The 25,688-nt window shown below is 34.1% G+C and overlaps 1 protein-coding gene across 1 annotated transcript in view; it reads right to left on the bottom strand.

Annotated features, from left to right (window-relative positions):
* Positions 1 to 25,688, bottom strand: part of DGKB (diacylglycerol kinase, beta 90kDa) — a 773,008-nt gene that overhangs the window by 527,620 nt on the left and 219,700 nt on the right. Inside the window, exons 9-13 of the mRNA XM_011983975.1 lie at positions 23,029 to 23,148; positions 14,607 to 14,724; positions 12,143 to 12,231; positions 11,943 to 12,059; positions 2,356 to 2,454 (exon numbers count right to left, since the gene is read on the bottom strand). Of these exons, the coding sequence (XP_011839365.1) occupies positions 2,356 to 2,454; positions 11,943 to 12,059; positions 12,143 to 12,231; positions 14,607 to 14,724; positions 23,029 to 23,148 (543 nt within the window). The remainder of the gene's footprint in view (positions 1 to 2,355; positions 2,455 to 11,942; positions 12,060 to 12,142; positions 12,232 to 14,606; positions 14,725 to 23,028; positions 23,149 to 25,688) is intronic.

Here is a 25,688-nt window from a genome sequence, read left to right as displayed (position 1 = left end):
TGGGTGAGCCACCATGCCCAGCCATGTTATACAATATTAGCTATAGTCATCATGCTGTACGTTGGATTTCTACACTTATTCATCTTACATAACTGCAATTTTGTACTCTTTGACCAACATCTCCCCAGTCCTCCCCTCTTCATATCTTCAGGAATCAACATTCTACTCTATTTATATATTTTAGTACAACCAGGTACTAAATAATTTATTTATTTTTATTGTTTATTCTCTACATTACCCCTGCTGAAATGTAACCTCCATAAAAGCAAAGATTTACCTTTGCTTTTAATGTTTTATTTCCTACCTATAATACTGTTTGGCACATACTAGGCATGCAATGAATATTTTCTGAAAAATTAAATAATATTTTAGCATAGTCCCTGGGATAGTATACATGTTCAATCAAAAGAGGTATAATTCTTTCAGTAATAATAATATATTGGGAATGTTACACTTAAAATAATATGGGTCCTGCAAGTGGCAGTTCTAGGTTTGGAATTTAGGAGGATGAGCTGAATATAAATTAACATGGTAATACAATCAACTGAATAAACAAGATCTCATCGAGAAGAATATTGAGAGAGGAACGCCATGACATAGGATGGTAGAATCCAGGGATGCACCAACATGGGCATGTCGACATTGTGAACCCAGGAAAGATACTGGAAGCAAGTATCCAGAGAAACAGAGAAAGGACCAGGAGTGAGGTATAATGGAAGTCAATGAAAGGTAGACATTTTGGAAGGATGAATGCTCAATAGTCATCACACACTTCAGAGTAGATATTACCACAAAAATGGTAAACAGCAAACGGTGAGATACAAATCAGTATTAAAACTGTGGGGATATTTAATCATTGGAGATAAATCTTCAGAATAAAAAATGTCTAAAAGTAGCAATGAAAGGTTTTGCAAGATTGTTCAAAGACAAGAAAATTCACATACACATGCTCTTTACATTTGATTCTCTCAAACAAAGAAGTGATAGCATAACAAAAAGAACACACCTTATGTTTGAATTTATATAACTAGGGATTGACATAAGCGGGTCAACGAGGCAGTCCCCAGACTCAATGAACTGAGGGGAGTCTTTTTGCACAGGCAGATGGATAGTAGGAAGGAATTGCAGATCTCATCTTAGAGTTAACATCTGAGATCAAAAATGCATCTAAACCAATAAAATTGCTGTATTTTAAAATAAGAATATAAATAATACAAAAATTCTAGAAGTCTTCAAGACAATACTTAAATGAATAAAAACAACACTAAATTAACCTAAAATGTAAAGTATTTATATATGGCTCTCATTATATTTAATTAATCTTATTTACCATAGGATGTCTAACAAACCTTACATGAAGAAAGGAAATTTAGAATTAGTTATTGCTATACTCAGCAATACTGAGGTATTTTCTTTTCCTCTATTTTTGTAGTTTGAGAAAATGAAGAGTTTTTAATAATTTTTTTAAATAAAGGCATTTAAAATACAACCAGTATTTTACAGATATAATTACAAAATGAATCACAAGTGGTACAAAATGAGTAATATGATTAATTTCTAGGTTGACCTTTAGAAAAGTATTTTTCTAACATTTCTTAGTTGTTATAATTTTATTGTATCAAATGGACGTTCCAGCCATTTAATTTCCATGTTGTTTTTTTCAAAATGAGAAGTGCATCATGGATATAAAATAGTTTGTTTTTTGAAATAACTGTTTAACTTTCGAGGCAATTTAGATTTTGAATATGAATATTGTTTGAGTATCTGCTTCTCTTCCTACCAAGGTTCGTTTTTTTCAGAGTTACTTTACTCATGCATTTTCACTTCTATATTTATTAAATTAAGTAATTATTTTGCAGGTAGTTAAATTTATTGTTCAATACAAATTTTTTAAAACACAGCAATAGCAGTGCATAACTTTCTTCATGGTTGTATCATCACTTTAGGTAGTCTCTAACCTAGATGAGAGCCCTCAACGTTGCAGACACACAATGTGCATCTCCAGCAAAATTGCCCATAAGAATAATTTCATTATTCTGGGAAGCTAGATCTATAAAATATATAAAATGTTGAAGTGTTCTGCCTTTACAATTGCTGGTAAGTACAGCATGACTAAGTGATAAAACCTGAGTAAGCTTCAGTTCAAGCATACCGTTCTAAAAAGCGTATTGTGACATGAAGGAAAAAGGAAATATAGTGGGCAAAGGTGTTCCGTTCCAGAGGAATGATGTATTTTAGATCTATATACTTCTACCTTGATTAATGAAAAATTATCTCTAGAAGCTTTTAATGGTATACGATACTGATTAGTCACAGCAACCCTGAGTTATAGCAGAATGATAAGGAAAAACTCACCAGTACCACTGGACAGATTGTTGTGGGTGGTAAAATATGGTCCTTCAAAGGTCCACAGTCACATTCAGGTTTTAGATGAGAAGCACATTTATTATGCAGCTAGAAAAAGAGAAAGGGGGATAGTGTCAAATTCTACATGACAACGTCTAACATGGGGGAAACTATATTTCAATCGAGACACAGCAAACACATTAAAAGTATAATAAAGAAATTATAAGAACTAATAAACAGTCATACAATAATTCGTAATACATTTGTCCTTATATATGTACCCTAAATAAACCATTCAGCAGCTTCTGTGACCCATTCTATACATTTTGTAATTCTCAGAAATGTTTATATTAAAAATGTACTTTAGGTTTTGCACCAAAGAAGCCTAATTTCTTTGACAAACACAAATTATTGTCCATTACAGTTCTTCCTTTGCTCATCTGTTAGCATAATCTTGAAACCACTGTGCCTGTGTATGCTTTTTTTTTTTTTTTTTGACCCTCCTGTTTTCTCAAAGTCATTCCAAAGTGCACAGCTCAGTATGGGGCATAATTGATCCCATCATTAGTTTTAACTTTGTAATTCAATATGTAAATGTAACCAGAGATTCATCTCAGTAGGAGCAGGATATAAATAAAAGAAGATGATTATGATTATAAAAATTTATCTGTATATTGTATTTATCAGCTCAACATTAAGTTAGTATATAATCATACAATGTCCTATTTATTTTTTGATATGTATGATCCAAAACTAATATTTTTATTAACCTGGTCATAAGTTTACATGAAGGTGTTAAAACATGGTGTTTTAAATAGTGATGTTTTAAAACTGAAGTGTTAGTTTTTTAAAGAATTACACAGATTTGGTAAAATAATACTTGCTTGAAGGCATCTAGAGATTTCTCCCTTCTGTACTATGCATCAATTTGATATGAACTATTCATATTTTAGAAAAAAAATACATTTCAAAAAGATAACATGTCATGTTTAAAACAAAAAAGAGCCACATTATTTTTTCATTTTGAATCAAAAGCTACCCCATTTAAGCCTTGGCTGCATTAATTTCCACAACATACATACCTTTGTGAGCAGTTAATTATCAACTAAGCATAGGAGTCTAATGAGTGTTGATTTATTTTTAGTAATAGAACAGTATCAAAGAGGTATTTCTGCCATCCTAGAATCTAAAACTGTTGTCATGCTAGCTCCCTGCATTGGAGTGAAGGTGACTTGTACTATAATTAATGCACATTAGGTTACATTACATGAAATAAAAGTATCTTAACACGTTCATCCATAATTAGCAGCTCTGCTTCTCAGGGGCATATAAACTTCTCTATAAAAAAGTGATTTAATCATATTAGGCACTACTGGTCTTTGTCAAGAGTCAAGAAGTATTGAAGATAGAGAAGCAGTTAAATGCACAATAGAACTAAATAAACAGATACTCAGAGCAAATTAAAATGCATAGTTTCCTCAAAATAAAATTAGTGACTGATTTAAAATGTATTATTAATATATTGGACTTAGTAATTAACTTTCTTAGAGTATGCTAAGGCCATGGATGTTTGGATTTAGAGTTAATAGATTATCAAGTGTTGGGATGGATCAATTCCCCCCAAAAGATATGTTGAAGTCCTAACTTTTGGGACTTTTGAATGTGAGCTTAATTGGAAATAGAGTCTTTCTAGATGTATTTAAATTAATACGTTAGTTTAGCTGGACCCTAATCCAATGATTGGTGTCCTTAAAAGAAGAGGAGAATCTGGAAAGAGAGACAATGGCACAGAGAGGAGAAGGCCATCTGATAACACAGGTCAAGATCTCAGTGATGCACTGTAAGACAAAGAATTCCAAGGATTGCTGGAAACCACCAGAAGCTAGGAAGAAGCAGAAAAAGATTCTTCCAGAAAGCCTTCAGAGGGAGGATAACCTGCTGACATCTGGAATTCTAGCCTCCAGAGCTATGAGTGAATACATTCTTGTTGTTTTAGGCACCTATTTCATGGCATTTTGTTACGGCAGCCTTAGAAAACTAATAAATCCAGTACTATGAAAACTGCACTAAAACCAAACAAAGACTATGGATCTTAAGACTCTGCTGCACTATGGATGTCACAGAGAAAGAGCTTTTACTCTTTAATCTTGGGCAACTTTCTTAAAACTGAGAAAACAGACTCTAAGAACTCTCTACAAAAAACAGATCCAAGTTAAAAATCTATTTGTGTTTACAGCAAGAAAGTGTTGAAATATTACTCTTGATTACATTGTAAAGCTAAACATGTGACTCTGAAGGCCACAGGGGCAGGACATACTGAGTCTCATGCCAACACTGACTACAGATGCATAGTCAGAGGCCTCAGCCTCCTCCATGCCTCCATCCATGTGTTTCCAACAATTTGCAACTGATATGGTAAGGGACGACTAAGCTCTCTGTATAGTTATTTGAGGGTTACTGATGTAAGAAAGGATGGCAAAAATAAAATTAATTTAATGATAATTTGGGGGCATTTAGAGTAGTTTCCCAGATGGAAGGAAAGAATCGAAGACTCAGATAGATTCATGCAATAGATGAGCTTACCAGAGTGTGTGTGAAGGGACAACTGTATATCGGGGTTTGGGAGTTTCCGAGCATAGGTACTGACAATCGATCCCATGAAATTCTGGCCTTTGCAGAGTCAAATAAAGCTAGTATGGGATTTCCCGGTTTGATTGCCACTGTAGTCCAGATCCCTGAGTTTTGTCTAGGCAGTCATAAGGCACTCCCCCAGACATAGTAGGATCTATAAGTTTAGTAACCATATTATCATCTGTTAAACAGAGTCACACAACGCAAGAAAATTCTCCTAACCAAGAAGACTATACTTGCTAATATGCAGGAATACCTTATGCTTGTATTAAGACTAGAATCTGGCAGCTAATAAATATATTTGCATAACCATCAACATTATGACGTTGTTTGTAGCAAAGAGTGTTAAAACTGAGGGCATCACGGTAGGAGTACGGATCATTTTACAGGTTGTGAGTCAAATTAGTATGACAGGTTTAGTTTATGCATCATATTTCTTGGAGGTATACTTGAGGAAAAAATATACAATGTGAAAGCCAGTGTGAAAAATGCATATCATTTTCAGGACTACCTATAAAGTGTAAAAGCAAACATCATTTTTGCTGTGAACTTAAAATTGCTCTAAATCATAAAGTCTATTTTAAAAAGCAAAAATCAACAAAATTATACAATAGAATTCAAAAGCCACAATTTTTTTTTTTTACTTTAAGATACTGATAATATTTTGTTTCCTGATCAGGTACTGCTTATAGAATATTCATTTGCGGAAAATTCATCGAGCTCTGCCCTTTGGATATAAATGCTTTTCTGTATGTACATTTTCCTTCAATAAAAAGCTTTTCACAGTTTGAAAGAATGAATAAAACCTACTATTTGATAGCATAACAGGGTGACTACAGTCAGTAATAATTTAATTGCACATTTTAAAACAACTTAAAGAGGATAATTGGATTGTTTGTAACTCAAAGGATAAATGCTTGAAAGGATGGATACCCCGTTCTCCATGATGTGCTTACTTCACATTGAATTCTTGTATCAAAACATCTCATGTGCCTCATAAATGTATATACCTACTAACTACAAAAATTAAAAATTAAAAAAAATAAGTAAATATCATCAACAATAAAAAGTTGCTTAAACTTGTTACCATATTTCATGGACAAGAATATAAGTAAAAGACACAGCTGAGTCCTTCTCAGTGTAAATAAGATGCTGAAGACTGACAATTGTTTTAAAGATAACCTGTATCCCAAATCAGCAAAATCCTAAACACAGAGATTCTCATCAAGAATAGAAATAAACTAATGATTGAAGATGCTGTCTCTTGAGTAAAATAACCAATAGCTCACCAGAGAAAAGGGATTGTTTACTAATTAAAATTTTTAAAAAAGCATTTTTGTTCAGTTATCTTTGTATTTTTTTCAAGCTAAGGCATAGAAATCCTTAGCTCATTTTTAAATATACAGCCAGAAATTCCCATTCATGTTAAGAGATTCAGTGCCATATGTAGCAAAGTCATATAATAGAAACCAGCTTTTCCTGGAAGTGAATTAAACACTTGGAAATAATTTCAGAGTTTATGACAACTTCCAGTAGCACCTAATTTAGAGCCAGATCTATGTTTATTAGAAAAAGCTGTCTCAAGATAAAAAGAAAAAGAAAGTGTGCGGATGTCTGTGTGCATGTGTGCCGGCATATAGTTATGGCTGGAGTTGAGGAAAGAGTGGCTTTGCTGGTCAGAGAAGAAAATGAAATCTAAGAAGTCAAAAGGAGGAAAAATAGAAAATAAGTGTTCATAGGAATTTAGAGGAAAATAAGAAGAGAAATAAACTATTCTTCTAAAGAAAAATTTGAAGGCCTGATTTGGAGGCACATATTTATTGGTTTACCTGTTACACTGGCCCCTAATATTTTGCAGTTTTGGGGTACTTCCTAAGACTGGCATTTGCTGAAGCAGAAATGTTTCCATGGCATTGGAAACTTTTAAACATTACTGCTAGGAATTTAGTATCTTAATAAATAATACTATCTCTAGATCATAGCAAAAGTTAGTAAATCATTTCTATGAAATAGGTGTTCTTTTTTCAAGCCTAAATAAAATGTCTCGACTTCCCAACCTGGTGAGTTCTGCCTGACCAGTGACAGCTTACCTTGACCAGCAATGATTCACAACATGTTCTACAAAGAAGGTCAAGAAAACACACTTTCAGAAGAAATGAACAGGTATAAGCAGTGGGATATTAAGGATGTTAGTAATCAAGACAGAAAAGATAACTGAGGCGAATATTTTGCCTGTCACAGAGAACTGAAATATAAAACACCGTGACTGGTTGCCTAAATATCAGAAAGCAGTTTTCCATTGACCTTTCTTAAGCTTTTCGTATTTTTAATTTTGAAGTGGCTAGATTTACAAATGAACAGAAAATTTCATTCTAAGAGCCTAATTTTATGCCTACAAGATGGCCAAAAAGTACATCAAGAAGCCACAAGTATGAACTGAAATATGGGTGTGAAAATGGATTCTTAAGTGTTTGTTTAAGCTTACTTGCATATCTGATGGAGATTTGAGTATTACAGGGTGATATTATAAAACAAAACTTAAATAGGACATATGTTGGAAATTTAATATTCTACTGTAAGAATAGCATATCAGAGATTAAAGTGATCTTACTGAAGCGTTCTCTATACTCAGTACTTTGTCAAGAACTTCAGGTGATTAGGAAAAAATGTGTGATATGGACAAGCAACAGGAGCGGACTATAGTTAACATTGCAAACAATGTTACCCTGCAGTGTGAAACCAATGGAGAGCATTTGAGTTTTTCCTTTGGATGTGGACTATAAGTACAGAAACTATTCCAAATCAAGATATATTAGTGTCAAGAAAAATTTCAAGGAAGACAAGTAACCTAACTTGGTTCTTAAATTTACTAACTTTTGCACGCATTCAAGGGAAGGGGATGAAGAGGGAAACATGACCTCCTCAAGGGACTGTCAACAGAAATACACAGCTATGGCAGAGGGTGTGTGTAAAAGAGGAATATTATACACAGTTATGTTTAGGTTTGGTTCTGATTTCTACTAAAAAACAAGTTGAGGCAAGGGATGCTGAGGGCTGCATTTATTATCACAGAACTATTATAGATTGCTAAAGAAGGCATATAACAAATCAGTATTTTCAGAAGATCTTTCTGGAGGTGGTATGCAGCCTGCATTATAGGAAAAGTACCTTCTGTTAGGGAGATGATCCAAGAGATTTTGACTCTAATCTAGTCAAGAGGTGCTAAGAGCTTGCACTAGGGCTGCGAATGTGGAGACAAAACCTCAAATCCGAGAGAGATATTTTAAGTAGAAAATGACAAGATTCACTGACAGGTTGTGTACATGAGATAAAGGTAAAAGACAAAAGTAAAAAAACAAAACAAAACAAAAAAAAATGGACTTCTAACTTTTTTTCCAGTGACTGGAAGCATGACAATATCAGGTCTGATAGAATGAGAGAGTTGTAGTAATAGTCTTTGGGAATGAAAATCAGTCAGTTTGGCTTAGGATTTAGTGAGATTCAGGACCACAGGATTCTGGATGTTTTTTTGAGTGCATGCAGGTGCTGTTCTGAATCAGACTGGGCAACTATCCATCCTTCTACAGGTGAGACAGAAATGACATAAGTTCTTCATGGAGTGCCCTCTGGAAACCAGGGGTTGGTTATATGCACCCAAATAGTATTTCATAATACCCACAGATATAATTGTTACTTACTGAGCACTAATATGTATGAGGTCTTGTCCTCAACATATCTACAGAGATTTTTTTAGCCCCTTTAATCCTCATAACAATCTAATAACTTAGGTACCATTAACTCCATTTGACACATTAGGAAATTTGTCCAAACTGGTTACATAAACGGCCCAAGATGGCACAACTAGTAAGTGAGGAGACAATCTTAAGAATCTGGTTGGTCTTACTTACAACAGTCAAGTCATTTCCAAAAGTAATATATAAAAGGAAGTAATGGCTTTTGGACAAACCCCAAAAGAAAGCCAAGCTTCATTCTTTCTGTTTCTCTCTATAATATATTCTTCATGGAACCCATTCAGATAGGCCTTTCTGAAGCCAGCACTAGCAGTGCCATATTCCACTACTTCTATAACTTCTGCTAGCTCTTTGTTATATCATAGTACTTTCTGGAAAGTGTAAGAGCAAAAGAAAGTACATTCAGTTGTTTAAAGGCAAGCAGTAGTAGTAGATACCCATCAGTCAAGAGCAGATCAATTTCATGCTGAAATTTTCATGCAATGGCTCAATAGAAAACTATAAATACTACTAAATACATAAATGTGCTGAGGTAAATATATCCTGTTTAACCAAGGCACGAAATCAATAATTAAGTAAATGTGTCCCTAAAATTGCTTAAAATTTAAAATCCAGAACTGGACAGAGGCTGAAGTGACTTTTAAGAAACTGATACAGTCTCCTGGATATATGATAGCTTTTTAAAAATTTGCACAAGTTTGTTTTATGAACTTAATACCCATAAGACCCCTGGAACTCATGGTTTATAGAAAATGACGCTGAGGATGGCTAAAAGTCTCAGGACTTCAGAGAGCTTACTAAGAGGGCAGCTTTTTTTTTTTTTTTCTTTCTGACTCTGCCTTAACTCCATCAGAGATCCCTGGTTAGTCTTGTTTCCTAAGTAGAAATTTCAGATTGATTAATTGATTTATTTATTAATAATTTTGAACTTGGGGATTTAAGACATTTGCTGTTTATGTTGTGCTTTGCCATAATGATAAACAAAATTACATTCAGCTATTCAATGGTATTTAGTGTAGGAATAAAATGTTAAGGGTATATTGTCTTATCTGATTTGGGACATAAGATATTTAGATTTTTAAAAGTACAGTTTACGGAAAAGTGATATCCTTTTTCCTGTAAAAGAAAGTGCCTCTTTTCTTGTAAGGCTAGGGTCAGGATCAAGACCAAAGAAAAATGCGTCACTTGTGAATGGTAGGGCTAGGTGTGGATTCTGGAGTACCAGATAAGAAGAACCGTTAAAACAAAAAGGAAAACAATGAGAAAAACAAAATGGGATATAAAACAAGGAAAGGAAGAATTTTAAAATGCTTTGTGTACCAGTAAGAGACCACTAGCAATGGTAACTTTGAGGACAGTGGTTCTCATGACTGGAAAGGGTAGAAGACAGATTTCATGGAGATTAAATAAAGAAAGAATGAGAGGATTCAAGTACAGAAAATTCTAACAGCTTTGAAAGCTTTTCCATTAGAAAAGGCAGCAATGCATGTTTTTAGAGTGTTCAAACTGAGTACACACTTAAAAATATTGATTTTTTAAGAAATAAAAAAGAAAATATGAATAACAAACCTAAGACAATATGTTTGTAACTTATGAAGAATAGGAAAACAATTGGAGATATAAAGAAGAAATTATTTCTAATATTCTCTAATCTCAGCTTATGTTAAAGTTAAGATATAACCAGTGAAATATTCACTATATGAAAAAAATAAGAGGAAACCCCCACGAGGTCTGAAACAAAACCTACATATTTTTGTAAACGGTTAGCAAAAAAAAAAAGACACCTGATTTTTAAAAATGTACATGAATGTTTTAAAAATGAAGCAGTTATGATCTTCTTAAAACTGAGAATTCAATGTTTGAGTACTTCGTGTGTAAAATTTGAATCATCGTTAGACATTTTATTATACAAGCCAAACACTTTTAAAAAGCTGTCTTTCATAATTGGGAAAATTTCAAATGTAAACATAATTTAACTAATAGATGAAAATGATTACAGAAAATTTGTTCATTTAAAAGAAAGTACTTAATTGTATTTTTGAAAAGAAAGTCAGTTGTTTTTCTCATCATCCTGTGTGACTGTGCGTGTGTGTGTGTGTGTGTGTGCATGTGTGTGTGTGAGAGAGACAGAAAGAGAGAGCATTTAAGAGAATTGTTTAATCCCTGGGTTGAGGGTGGGGCACTTGGGGACCCAGTGGAGACAGTTATTTGCTTAACTGATTCAGAGCCTCCTACTTTTTTATTCTGACAAAAGTAAAAACTTTAGTCCTGTAACAGAAATACTCACTCTATGCTGGAAAACTCCAGCCCCATAAATATTTTGTACTACATTATCAAAAATAGCTATTATTGAAAATGTGTGATTCTAATTAACTTCCAGAAATTACACATATAACTGTAGAAGTACCATCTAACAACTGCATTCATTCCAAAAATTTTTTCAAGCTAGATTTGACAGTCATTCAAGCCAGGTGAAATTCCAAAGTGTCCCAGAAAAGACTAATTTATCTCTTCTTACTTAATTGTGAACACCTTCAAGACTAGCATTTACATCAGTCTCTCTTATACCCCAACGTATGATTTAACTGAAACAGGAAGGCAACAATATGTTGGGAAGAACGGTAAGACGAATTTTTAGATGCATCAAGACCTAAATAAAACACAGCCTACTTGCACTTCCATCTAGTCACGTGGTCAAGGACAATTTGCTTAACTTTTTTGGTCTTAGAGTCTTTACTATATACTTAAATCACTGAAACTCATTGTTCATTTTTCTAACCCTTTTAAGCCCATAGATTTTATGACTAAAATAAATTTACAATAAGCAAACCAGAAAACCCTTATTACACAGGGTTGTGGAGTAAAGGGAGAGCCAAGTTCTACCCAATAAGTATCCTATTCGCATTGCTTACTCCTAGCCATGGCGTCTGATTACCTTCCTGGGAACCTCTAGCAGTCCATGGAACACAGTTGAAAAATCATACCATGGTATCATCTCTTAGATTGTCATCAGTTCTAAAATTCTGGACTCTATGGGGACAAATCTGACCCTGAGACTATCTCTTTGCAAACAAGCTGAAATAAGAAGTTCCGTGGTTATATGCTTACACTGAGTCTCAGGAAGCCCTTCTAGGGCAGGACTTTCAGAGAGCATGAGATACACAGTCTTCAATGTGGGTGAATGCTGGGATTTGTTTTCCAATTGTTACTCACTGTGATCTGACACCAAACACAATGCAGTCCTGTCAGGCCCTGGTAACATTTAACAGTTTTGTGGCACTTATCACACTTGGTTGGGCAGTTACCTTCAACCCAGTAATGGTGCATGACCTAGAACAGAATGACATCATTGTGGTAAGAGGACACACCACAGAATGGCCACTTTCAGAAAGCAAGCATGCACACAAACTTACATCAGCGTTCTTTTTGGACTTCACATAGGTCTTGATGCAAGAGGGCGGTGCTCGAGCCACACAGCGCTCATGGACTGTGTACTTGCAGACTGAAAGGAAACAGGTACACAAATTCAGAGCTAATCCTGGTCCTGGTTGTAATTTTATAGAGAAAGAATGACATTAACAGAACCTCATTTCATATCCACTGCTCCCTAATCAATCCAATCAGCCACATCAAGGAGAAGTCCAAGTCGACTGTTTTTACCATGGAATATAAAAGGCCAATTAGTACAGGAAATATTATGCATGTGAAAAACCAAGGCTCCTCTATCATGGCATAGCAGGAAATGCTTAATTAAATCAGTCCTCACTCAAATTTTTCACAATAATTCCCAGATGACAAAAATATTAAAGACAAATTGATGACTGCCAAATGGCTTGGTGTCATTTGCTAGAAGGAAGAGATCTATATTTTACAAAGTATAGGCATGAGAGCAGCTGGCAGGCATGGGAATAAAAGCCCATGAGTTTATGCTATTTTGTCTCTTATCTAAATCTTAAATGGCTGATTAGTCTATTTCCAGAGAATAGATTTCATCATACATGCCAGGCCTTCGGCCATCATGGCATCATTTGTCCAAAAGCAACAGCCTTTGCTGGGCGGCATATTGTATACATATGCAAAAATTTATGTTACTATGCAAATGTATATATACACATAAGCAAATATGTGTATCTATGTATACATATAACATGTGTCAGAAAACCAAGACGTACATTTTGGTATCTTCAAGTTCTTTATGGTTTGAGTCTGAATATGATTTAGGGTCAACTACATGTATTCTTTTAATAAAATGTTGGTTCCAAATTAAGAGTTCTAAATGCATAAATATATAAAACAATACTTAAAAATAACTATATAGCCTCCTCAATAAAAACAAAAACAAAAAACTAACCAATGCCTCAAATTAAAATGAAAAACACTAAATCCACATAATATTTATATGGTAAAACTCTTCCAAAATATTCATATCTGTGATTTTCTTTGGCAACGTTGAGGGAGAAAAGATGCTTTCTCTTGTCCTCTATATTTAAAATAATATTGAGTATTGCATTTACCACACTAATCAGTAAAAGCTTATGAGCAAAATTCTCATTCTTCATTTATCACTCATCTTATTTGAGACCTATCATTCTGTTTTATGTGTTCTTATTAACAGACTCTACCACAAAAATTCCTTTTCTTAAATATAATAGAACTTCAAAAACAAAGTACTTCCTTTGTGTATGGAGAATGTTCTAATGTAACTAACATGTAACTAACCTTTCAAACGTAGCTGTCATAGACTATGTTACACATGGCAAATTTCAGGTAACTATCAAAATTTGTAAACAGTTCAGAAATCATATACATATGTGGCACTAAAACATGATATTAAATTTTAAATAATACAGCTGAGAGTAAGGAAATTCTCGAACGTATTACCAAAGCTGCTAGCTAACGACAAACCAACAAGCAAACAAAAAACCTATAAGCCATGAATGGTATGGAAGCCAGGTAAGACATTAGATTTAATTAAATGCACAACAATGGAATGTGTCTAATGAACTTGACAGTTTCAGTAATTCTGTACAAGCTGAAAAGGTTGGGGAGAGATAAATTGATGGATTAGTGGAGATCTTAAATGAAGGGGTTATGATATCTACTCTTATCTATCAGGAATATTGTGGATTGTAAAATTTTCTCAGGTATATAGGCTGCAGATTTAAAATTGCTTAGGTGATTTTATAAACTAACTGTTATATACACTATAAGAACATTCTAATTGGTAGTACTGAGTTAACAGAATAAAGTGAAAATTGCAAAGATGAGTGAACTGAAATTTTTTAAATGGCCAGAACTCATTAATCATCAATGCTTTGCATTCCAACATCTAATAACCATATATGAAGATTTTCTTTATGCTAGCATTAAAAATAATAGGCTTGAGGTGTAAAATTAGTTTGTGTATCTTGTGATTTCCTAATTTTAGTGCAAATCTATTTTTAATCAATTAATGTAACTTACAAAAATACCTAAAGGAAGCAACTCATTATAAGATGTTCATGTGAATAAAGTGACTAACATGTGAGGAGAGGGGGATAAATATGAATAAGATGTAAGTATGAAAAACTAGTAGAAATCTTCAAAACAATCCCTGAAGAAATGGGAAACAAGAATAAATTAAACTACAGTGGAAAGAAAATTGCGGAAGACTTGGAAAATGTCCTTCATTTTTTTCCAAGGGTAGGTTTTTCCAAAACTGAAGAAATTAGAGTAACCTAAACATTCAAAAACACAGTACAGGAAAATGTAAATCACATGTACAGAGACAGTCTGCATCGGATTATTTTAGGTCTCCATCTACAAATAAGACTGTTCCACGAAATCAACCTTTCCTCACTGGAGGAGATGATGTCCAGGCAGAGCAAATGTACTCACAGGAACAGCAGAGGCCCTGCTTCCCCACACCAATCAGCATGTTCAGGCAAAGGTTGCAATAGGCAGGTTTGTTAAAGTGCTTCAGTCGCCACACGTGCTGTCCATCATCCTTCACGTTCTGCATGGGACGTAAGAGAAACAGATTTCACTTAATGAAATAAACAGTGAAAGATATAAGTGCCAATAAAATTCAGAGCTGGACCGAAGCATGTGAAGACAATCTGTTACTTCACCCCTGACTTTCTCCAAGATCACCGCAGAGCCTTTAGAAAAACACACGTGCTCCAGTGAAATGAGATAGTGCTAACAAATCACCGATGCTATAGCAACCCACGAATTCTTGTCTAATATTAACAGCTCAACGGCATACCCCAAGCCGTCGTCATGATCTGCCAAATGGATCAGGGACGTGATTGCCTCTCCTTTAAATACTTTATCCTCAGCACAATTCCATAAACAAATAAATAAATAGAAAGGCAAAATACCCTTCAGTGGAAGAGCCTGATAAGTAAAAGCTTGCAAAGATGTCATTAACCCTTGCTTACTTAATATACAAAATTCATCATGGTGATCAGGTCATGTTAGGTGGCAGAGGAATGGGATGGGATGGAAAACTAATACTAAAAGATAAGTTATTGGTGACATTCTAGGGCTTCCAGGAGTCCTTATACTGTATTCCAATTTATATTAATATATTGAGTATGCCAGAAATAGGATATTTTAAAAGGTAAACTTTTTAAAGGATTTAATGATGTTATCATTTTGTTTGCCCCCTCTTATAAAATATAAGTAGTTTTAATCTCACAGAAAGAAGGTAAAAATATTAAAACTGTATTAATATTATTATTTATAACAATCACTATAGTTATTTGCCACAATACAACCGTGGGTTTAAATTAATTCCCACTTTAGCAAAACACTTCATTTTTTTCTCTTCTGAGTAAAACTCTCTATATCATAATAGTTACTCGTGTAGGTGTTTAATCACAGCTGCATTGTTCAAGATTAAAATAAAATTAAATAATATGATGCTTAGGAATTTCTTGAACTCCTTACAAGAAGGTAAAGATATTAAATGAAATTATTATATATCATTACTTTTGCTGCCATCATTTTCTCCATTAACATGTATTTTTTGTAGTTTAATCACCAAATTAAATCAAACAGATGAACATTTATTGGTATTCTATTGAAAACATTATTTATCATAACTTTTCAGGTTAGCCAAATTGTCGTATTTCTCAGAACACATTCACCTAATAATTTTTGAGCACCTATTAAGTGCTTGGGCATTAACATTAGTCCTGTAGTAGTGAGACAGTATAAATATATTCAGATCATCTTGTTTCTCTTGATAATAAAATATTAATAATAATGCTCTTAACTACCTTTCCTATTCCCAGTCAAGGGATAAACCACTAAATTTGTAATACTAGCGAAAATCTGCAGTAACTAATTCTTACATTAGAACCAGAAATGTCAAATTTGCATCATAACATGAAACATTAATGAAATGCTTCCTGGGCGATAATTCTCGGTGGGTCTCTTGAATTTCTTCATGTTTTGAAAGCAGAAGCACTGTCCTTTCTTTTTTTTTTCTTCTTAAGACTATATTTTCAAAGATGTTTGAGTAACAAACAGCCTAGCCTTGGACAATAGAGACATGTCTCCCTCCAGAGGTGAGGGCTGGTTTGCTTACTATACTTACAGTATAGTAAAAATAATCTCTCTCGTAGGCAAAGGTTAAATGGGTTTGTTTCCTACACATTATAATTCATTTAGTTTTCCTAAGTCAGGGTTTCCAAAACTTGATGCTGTGTACAATCATTACTTGGGTCCCACTCTGTCGTTCCCATGAGATTTTGGAGGCAAGGTGAACTTAAACGTGAAGCTCCTGTTACTTTCTTTGTTGTGAATAACAAAGTCCATTGTCTCTGACTCAGGAGTCTCATGTCCTCTGGCAGCATCCATAAAACTGTGGCAAGCTAGCACATTAATTTCCAGTAGGGTAAATTTTATAAAATGTAAACCCTTTACAGTTCTTGACATTGCTCAGATTTACCTTTCTGACAAGGGGCTCACAAAGGTCTCAACAAATACAGCTACGCAGGTGTCATACAGAAAACTTCCGAAAACACAGGTGTTCCAATTTTCTTTCAAAACTTAAGAAATTTCTGAATCTCCTGTTTTGGTTTGGGTGAGTCATAGATTTCTAGTAGCTTTATCATGTGAATAGAATACTTTATATATTTAACTTTGCTATATTTCGCTATATTTTCAAAACTGTCTATATTTTAAAATTTATATCCCCTCAAATAACATTTAAACATCCTTATGTGGAAAGATTAAATATGGGGTTGTTAATTTTTTACAAACTAAATTAATATTTTTAAAATTAAAAGTAGTAGCTAAATGCTTAAAAACATTTTTAAGTAAAAAGGACAAAAATCGAATTTTCGTACGTATTACTGTTCTTGTAATCTTGTCATTTTATTTTTAAATGATTGTCCATTACATGTGAATAAGCTTCATCCTTTGAAGAGCACATATGGAGTAAGTTAGCTGGCATTTTCCTTATCAAAAAATAAACAAGTCTGAACGTGGGTGTTCTGTCAATCAGAACACTTAGCCATGTTACAGGCTGCAACTGATGTACAAATCCATTACCCAGGCATAAAATGCTTTACCAAAAAAACAAATTAAATAGCTTTAAAGCTCTTAGCTGGATACATTGCCAAAATATGCAAGGGATGAAATATGTATGTGACTTCTTTAAGAGAAGAAATTGAAACCAGGAGCCAATTACTTCTCAGCAGTGCAAATTATACTCCAGCTCTCTATTTTCATGTCTTGTCTTGTTTATCTTGCTTAGAATGTAAACTTAACGGGGAGAGAAAGAATCTGTCCCTTAGATTCTATCAGCCAGTAGAACACATTCCTATTAGTACTTCCACTGCAAATATATATTTATTATCACAAAAGGGAATTTATTTTTTATAAAACAGAAATAAGCAGGGCATCCAGAAAGGCTTGATTCCTAGCCTACTGTGAAAATGTGGATAAGTCATTTCACCTTTCTTCCTATTTTCCCCTCTAATGAAAGGAAAGTACCCACTTCCCTTTTCCAGGCTGTGGTGTGAGGTTTCATTATACAATACCTGTGAAGTTAATTTGGTTTCTCAGAAGACTTGTGTTATATAAACAGCAAATATTATTACCCTCATTGGGTTGCGTTGTGTAACATACCAATATTTCAGCCAAAAGAACTGAGAAAAATACCTAAAATTTCACTTTATTTCATTAAAATGTGCTCTTTTTTCATCACCAGACATAACACTGTATATTGTAATGAAGCTGTTCAGGTCTGTGTTTATGACAGAGAAATGCTTAATGAATCCTAGGCTACTCCATGCTGAGAAGGAACTTTACATTTTTCCCCAACTCTTAGTTCCCTAGAAGGCAAAGGGATGTTTCAAAGGAAATAATGCTGTTTAGAACTTTCAAAACCTATTTCATTATCCTAGTGATTCTAAAGTTTTAGTTTTTCCATAAATACTTCCAAGATCACATAAAATGTTCAAGTGAACTAGGGCTACTATAAATAATTTTTGTTCAGAAGAACTCAAGTAGAAATTTCACTGATGTCCTAACCCACATGCTTCTCTCCCCACACCTAGTTATGTTTCAACTGACTTAACTATATATATATACACACACACATATATATATATATATATATACACGAGCTAATGTTACAAATAATTACTTCCAACTAATTAAATAACAAAGACTATTAAATTACCTTACTTTTTGTTCAAGGTCTCCAAAAAAAAAATTATGACAATGTGAAATAAGCTTCTCTTTTAGACAAAAAGATGAGCTCTATTAGGCCTGGGCAAAGAGAATGCAGATAAAAGTTTTAAAATTCTAAGTGGAGCTGTCATCAACTGTTCATCTCCAGACCACACATTGTAAGGTCACCTGCCATTCCTGAGGCTCAAATGCAAAATCAAAAGCAGGTTACACCACGTAGTCATTTTAAAAATGACACAATCTGGAATCTCAGTAATTTTTGCATTCATCTAGTTTTGTAACTGCTTTCTACATTGAGCAAAGTATAGACAGCAGAACAAAAACTCTTAACCAAATTAAAAACTTTTAAAAATTGATGTGCTGAACACCAGCTTCCAAAATATAATTTAATCTACCAAGAGTATGTTGTCTTCAATTCTCCATCACTCAGGAATTTCATCAGAGAAAACTTCGCATATTACTTTACTGAGAGTCAAGCAAAAAATGTGTCCTAAACCATCTCAATCAAAGGCAAAGTTTAAATGACCTATAAGAATTGAAGACCAGGATTTTTTTCACACATATAGTGAGACCGAAATATAAACCATCCAGAAACCATGCAGGCTAGATGTGGGTGCAACAATCCACAACAACAAGTTAAGGTATCGCTATTTCAAGCTGGGCCACTGCTTAAACGTACATTTCTCTTTTCCCTATAATATAAATTCAGGAATTTTCCTTGAAAAAAATTAAATGATGATCCAAAATTAGAGATTTCAGAAATTGAAGCATTATTAATTATCTCGTTCATGCAGGAAAAGGAATGTTTGAACTGAAAGAGTATTAGGAAACACTGACTTCTCTTCTTGACTAACTTTTCATTTTTCCAGAGAGCAACTGCCTGGCACAAAATGACCTAGTTAGTTAATAACAGAGCCAGGGTCTGTTATTTGATCAATTTGATGACCTTCACTGCTCCTATGCTTTCTGTCTGTTTGTCCTCATGTCTTGCTGTGGCTGTCTGATTTTGCCAAATAAAAGGTATTAAACTCCTTTCTTCCAAATTATTTAAAATAAATTAAAAACTTTTTCTGTTTTTTTAATCTGACAAATTGGTGATAGAAGAGATCAGCGGTTGGCAAACTATGACACTGAGTCAAACCTGTCCAGCAACCTATTTTTGCACATGCAGTTTTATTAAAACATAACTTTTCTGGTTCATTTACATAATTTCTGTGATTGCATTTGTGCCAAAACAGCAGAGTTAAGCCGTTGTGGCAGAAACCTTATGGCCCCACAGCCAAAATTATTTAATATCTCTCCTTCTGCAGACAGTTTCCAATCACTGGAACAGAATCTACCTCTAGATAAAGTGTTTAATTACATGGGATATTTTTTTAAAAAACAATTCTCCAGTGAGATGAATTCTGAAGGAAGAATGAATAAGTCTCACATATAAATTTTTATTGTGGTAGTCAGAATCACGAAGCCATCCAAATTCTCAATTTTCTTTCAAATGTAAGAGACACTAACACTGTATACCATTTCTGACCGTTTCATCTTGTATTTTGTAAAGTTTGTAGAGCCTCTTCTAAGAGAAAAGAAATGGATCTTACTCTCTACTATTTGGCGTAGAATCTGGTCCCCATCAACTCCATTTCTGATTTTGGTACCAAAACAGATATTCTTTAAAAAAAAAAAAAAAAGACTAGCTTTTAAACTACTGTTGATAGAGAAAAATAAATTGCACTGAAATCGTAACTGTTGTGCCTTACATTAGAAGTGAAGATTACTCTCCCAGGACTACTTCCTTTTCTGTGTAATTTGGCTAGGACACCACAGTCACTTTCAAATACACTGAAATTTTATATGCACTATCAATTAGAACCTACTCCCCGAGCTCATAATTGACAATAGACAATAACATATAGGACAACCTAACAAGACAAGCTTTACAATAAGTGGCCAACTTCAAACTGCAGTATCTAGATTTTCAATTAAATAAGCAAAGGTGAAGGGATAGATTCATGAATCAAATTCTCTCCAGGTAATAACGTAACACATTAACTGCCTACAGAAAGGAAATATATCTCAATTACTAAAAAGGGCTCTCATCACTCAGCTGTCTCCGTGTCATTCCCGCTTTTTAAAACAATTACCATGCCTTAGAGTTAAACAGCTCTTTCTAACAAATAGATGCTGTATTTCGTGATCATTACACATGATTATATGGCTTATACATTTTATTAAAAGACAGCTTAAAATGTGGGTGGCTTTTTTCACAAAAATGAAAGAAAAGGGAAATTTCTTCTTTTAAAGTTGTTCTTTACAGAGATAGGGCGGGGGCGGAATCTAATCTCAGATTTAAGGTGCTCTCTTAAGGTTAAACAATGTGGCTCTGCCATCTAGCGGCCATCGCTGGAAACACAACTCTGGAACCCAGCTCTGTTGCTATCATAAAACTCTAAATAGCTTTCTCTTATTTAGCTCCAAACACTCCCTTTTAACTAAAAACATAAAAAATAAATTTACAAATACTGTTAGAAAGTAAATTATGTATAATTAATAGAGTGCACATTAAATGCATAGAATTGCCTTACAATTGAAATAATACTACACTGGAAGCTAATGAGGTAAGATTTGTGGACTCTATTACCTGTGCTAATTTTTATAACTTCACAAATATCTACATTGATAAATTAAATAAAAAAATAAGGTATCAGCAATAGTTTCCAAAGAAAAACATCATTTCAAAAAGTCTCTTGTGATATTTAAAATATAGCCATCTGACTGTCCCTTTCTGCACTTTTCTATCCCACCCTCGACTACCAGATGATATACTTGCTCATTCCTGCATCTCCCCTCCTCTCATCTTAAAATTTCCCTAAATGCTTAGAATATACAAAGTTTAGCGTTACAAACATAAAACGTCCTTGTAGGGAACCATTATTATTAGAATTTCCAGACTAAAGTTATCCGAACACAATTTTTCAGGATAAAGTATACATTAAACCTTAAAATGTCAACATTTTGTCAGTTTTTCTTTTGTTTTCTCCCAGCAGTCTGATTTACATAATGCTTTTTTGTCATAAGGTACATGAACAATTAAATAAATACTTATAATATAGAGATAAATATGATATCAAATATTTTAAAAAGATCGTTATGTGTAGTATAAGAACTTCAGGTACAAGGAAATACTGTTTCACAAAATTTTTAAGTGTAGAAATATATACTTATTAACAATAATACATATATATATATATAATCTTTGGTTTAAATAGATTAGTTTAAGGGTAATATTCCATATGTCACCTATTAGTATTTTATTGCTTTCCACCCTCTGGCCATGTCTCAGATCCCATGGGCCTCATGAAAAGATTCAACTGAGTTTAGAAGAATTTGAAGACCCAGGTAAAAAAGAAAACAAATGGTAATCTCTTAAAGCCCATTATTTATTCCTAAACTGATACATATTCCTTAACCCTTAGCTCATTTGTATATTCCTAAAGCCCATTTATATATTCCTAAACCCATACGTGCCAACATATTTTTATATACACTCATATGTATCGCAAACACAGACAGTAAGATATCTTGAGAAATGACTTTTAAAAATTTGGTGTCTTGAATAATTATGATATAGTCTTGAATCTGTAAAATTGTTTCAGTTGGTAACAAGAAGTATGAAAAGTTTTGGGTTTGGCAGCAAAGTGGTGAATACTATAGTCTTACACCTCAAAACTCTAAATGTTACAATGCCATTGTGCTTTCCACCCCTAATGTTCTTTGAAATTAAGTAGACATGTTATTGTACACATATTATATCTAATTATTATATAATTATTAATGCTGAATTTAAAAATCTAGCATCCACTATAGATGTCATCAGATTTTTAAACTAACAATAACTAAAATCTGTTTCAAGGCTGGGTCAGCAAGATTTGCTTTCAACGTCATATTATATTACATTCTCATCTTAGGTTGATTTATTTTATTCCTTCATAATGGTATTTAATTGCAACTAGAGGAACTACTCTAAGAAAACTTTTGACAGGCATGGAATGACAACCTGGCTGCTGCTGATTCAAGAAAAACTTACGATTATATAGGTTGGTGTTTATATAGGTTCTGCCACTACTTTTAATGGCAGAAACCGTAATGACTTCTGCACCACTATTCTTTAAACCACTGCAGACATTTAACTGCCTCCTCCAAGTATCAGTTATCAATAAAATAGATTACCTTTATAGGTAGGAGGAACATTGAAATAATGAAGCACCACACAAGAACTGCAAAATACAATAATATTGGAGAGTCTCTTGTTTTAGATAATATAAGGAGGTCAGTAACTTAAAAACACTAGATTGCCCTTTAAATAGAGGAAAACAAAAGAGAGAGAATATATTTTCGATTCTAAAGTAACACCTAAAGTGCATCAATATGTGTGTGGCAAGTTTACTACACAAGGAGTTACTGTCAAATTGCACCGTGGCATACTTATTAAAAGTTCCAGGCACTCACTACATGCTTCATGGTAGAAAATGATCAGATCAATTTGTAATCAAAATGTGTAATAGAGATCCCACTGACTCACCACCAGGCCACCCTCCTCTGTGGAAATACTTACATTTTCTAAGCCCAGGAGCACAAGAAGTGGAATTGTTGTCATTCCTCCTTGAATCCACTCCTCCAGAGACACGGTTCCGTCATGATCATAGTCAATTTCTTCCATCATTTCATGGAGGATCTGGAGTAGAGGAGATAAGGGAAAATGTGTGGTCAATCAATAAAATAAATTTCATAGGCTACCACATATCAACTGTGACTAACAGCTAAGTGGAGAGTTGGGATAACTGCCTTGGTAACTCAGTACAACATTAATTCTATTACTGATGAAGTAGTGACTTTGTTAGCATGTCTAAAGCTGGCCACTTACACTGATCACGTTTTAGAAATAAGTGCTTAACTTTTCAACATTTTTCCAATGAACAGCACAGCTAAAACAAGAAGAATCTTTAATAAGTGTGAAAGTAGTCTTTAATTACTTTCTCCAGATTATTTTTCAGATTCATATATATGCCAGAAAATGTCTGAACAAATTCACTTCATGGCAAAGAGCTCATATAATTCTTTGCTAAGTAGTAAGGGGCGAGGGAATTTAGTTGCTTTTTAATTGCCTATCAGAATTTAATAGAGTCAAGAAGTTAAAGGATCAAATCATGTTTAATTAAACTTCGTTTCTAAAGATGACTTGCACGTAATGTCTTAAAATGTTCTCCGCGGTGTTTGTTTGCAATACATTTACCTCTCTGTGATATGGTGGCATTATCAGTACTTATCCAGAAGGGCTGTTGTGAGGATTAAATAAGCTAATGTATTACAAGCAGACCAGCCCCTGGCATATAGAGTCAGTGTCATATAGTGTTGTTTGTGTTATTATTAATGGAAATTATATATAAGTTCCAAAGCAAAGTGCTTCCCATCTAATGGCATCAAGATGGCAAACATGGTAAGAATTCTAATGAAGAAAGGAACTCACTGTCTTTATATAATACAAAAAACGTTAATCAATTTGGAAAAAAGAGAAATGCAGAGAGCATTGGAACAGAGATTGGAAAAGATGCAATGCATGAAATATTTAATTTGTTGGTAGAAGTATTGTCTGCCTAGACACTCTTGTGCTTGGTGTCTTCACCCAGGAAGTACTGTATTTGAAAATTAGATTTTTTTCTCCCCCGATTCTCAAGAGCTTGCTGATGAATTAGTAGAAACAATCATAAGAGAAATAAAACAATCATAAGAGAATCATAAGAGAAATAAAACAATAACATTTGTTTCAGATGGGTGATGCTTTCCTTTTTGTACCTAATAAATCTCACGTTAAAGCCATCCTCTGTGTCTCAAATCCCATGGGCCTCATAAAAAAATAAGATTGAACTGAGTGTAGAGCCTGAGTTAATTTGATAAAAACTTCTAGGGACACTCCAGTCTTCCCTACTACTACAATCAACCTCAAATGTCCATTTCTCTCTCTTTCTCGCTCTCTCTCCCTCTCTCTTTTTTTTTTAATTTTCTTTTTGAGACGGAGTCTCGCTCTGTAGCCCAGGCTGGAGTGCAGCGGCGCAATCTCGGCTCACTGCAACCTCTGTCTCCTGGGTTCACGCCATTCTCCTGCCTCAGCCTCCCAAGTAGCTGGGACTACAGGTGACCGCCACCATGCCTGGCTAATTTTGTGTGTGTGTGTGTGTGTGCGCGCGCACGCGTGTGTGTGTTTTTAGTAGAGACAGGGTTTCACCGTGTTAGCCAGGATGGTCTCGATCTGCTGACCTCGTGATCCACCTGCCTCGGCCTCCCAAAGTGCTGAGATTACAGGCATGAGCCACTGAGCCTGGCCCATTTCTCTTTATTTATATATGCAAATGATCAGAAGCCTGCTGATGTGTACATTTGTTTACAATGAGAGCTATTATTGAAGCCTTAGGCAAGATGATGAGGCAGTTTCCATGACAGCAGACATAATGTAAAACTTTGTACCATTTCAGCTCCCTGGAATAGTAGCAGATTTATCAGTAACACACATGTGAAATAATGCTATAGTTTATTTCTTGTATTCTCCAGTCAATAGTCTGACAAATACAGTAGGTATTTGTTGTAGAAAGATTACTCAGCTACCAGCTCTCCCCTTCTTCCTAGCATCTTGATCTCCTTTTTCTCAAAGCTACAAACACCCCCCTACACATGCACATACCAAAAATACTTTTGATGAGAAGTGGTAGTGCTCGCTGTTTAGAAACCTGAATGGAAAAACAAATCCCCCTCCCACTCTCCCTCTAGTAACAAGTTGGCTTGATTGATAGATGACTCATCTGCACAAGTAGCAAGGTGAGTAGGAGAGGAGAAAGCTGTTGTCAATTAAAGGGCAACAGAACTAATCAGAAATTCCTGGCTTACAGTGAAAATATTAAAGTGAGTCAAACAATATATTAAATGCATGTTACCATCTACTTTATTATTCCACATACAAATGGCAACCTGTTAATGACATCTGCCACTCACTATAAGCACAGCATATGCATTTCCCAATAGTTGATTTAAAACTGGAAAAATTATAATCCCAGTAAGACAGGAAAATGCTATCAGAGTTCTTGCAGCATATAATCACGCCAGTATCCTGTTGTTTACTTCATAAATGTGAACAGAGGTTAAATATACACTTCTTGAATTTGCATAAAATGTAAATCATTTAAATAAAATGTATTTGCATTTGCTTTATTCATAGATATTTTG

This window comes from Mandrillus leucophaeus, unplaced genomic scaffold (assembly GCF_000951045.1).
Source record: "Mandrillus leucophaeus isolate KB7577 unplaced genomic scaffold, Mleu.le_1.0 Scaffold258, whole genome shotgun sequence".
In the NCBI taxonomy this organism is placed as follows: Eukaryota; Metazoa; Chordata; class Mammalia; order Primates; family Cercopithecidae; genus Mandrillus; species Mandrillus leucophaeus.
This window is presented reverse-complemented; position numbering and strand designations above follow the sequence as displayed.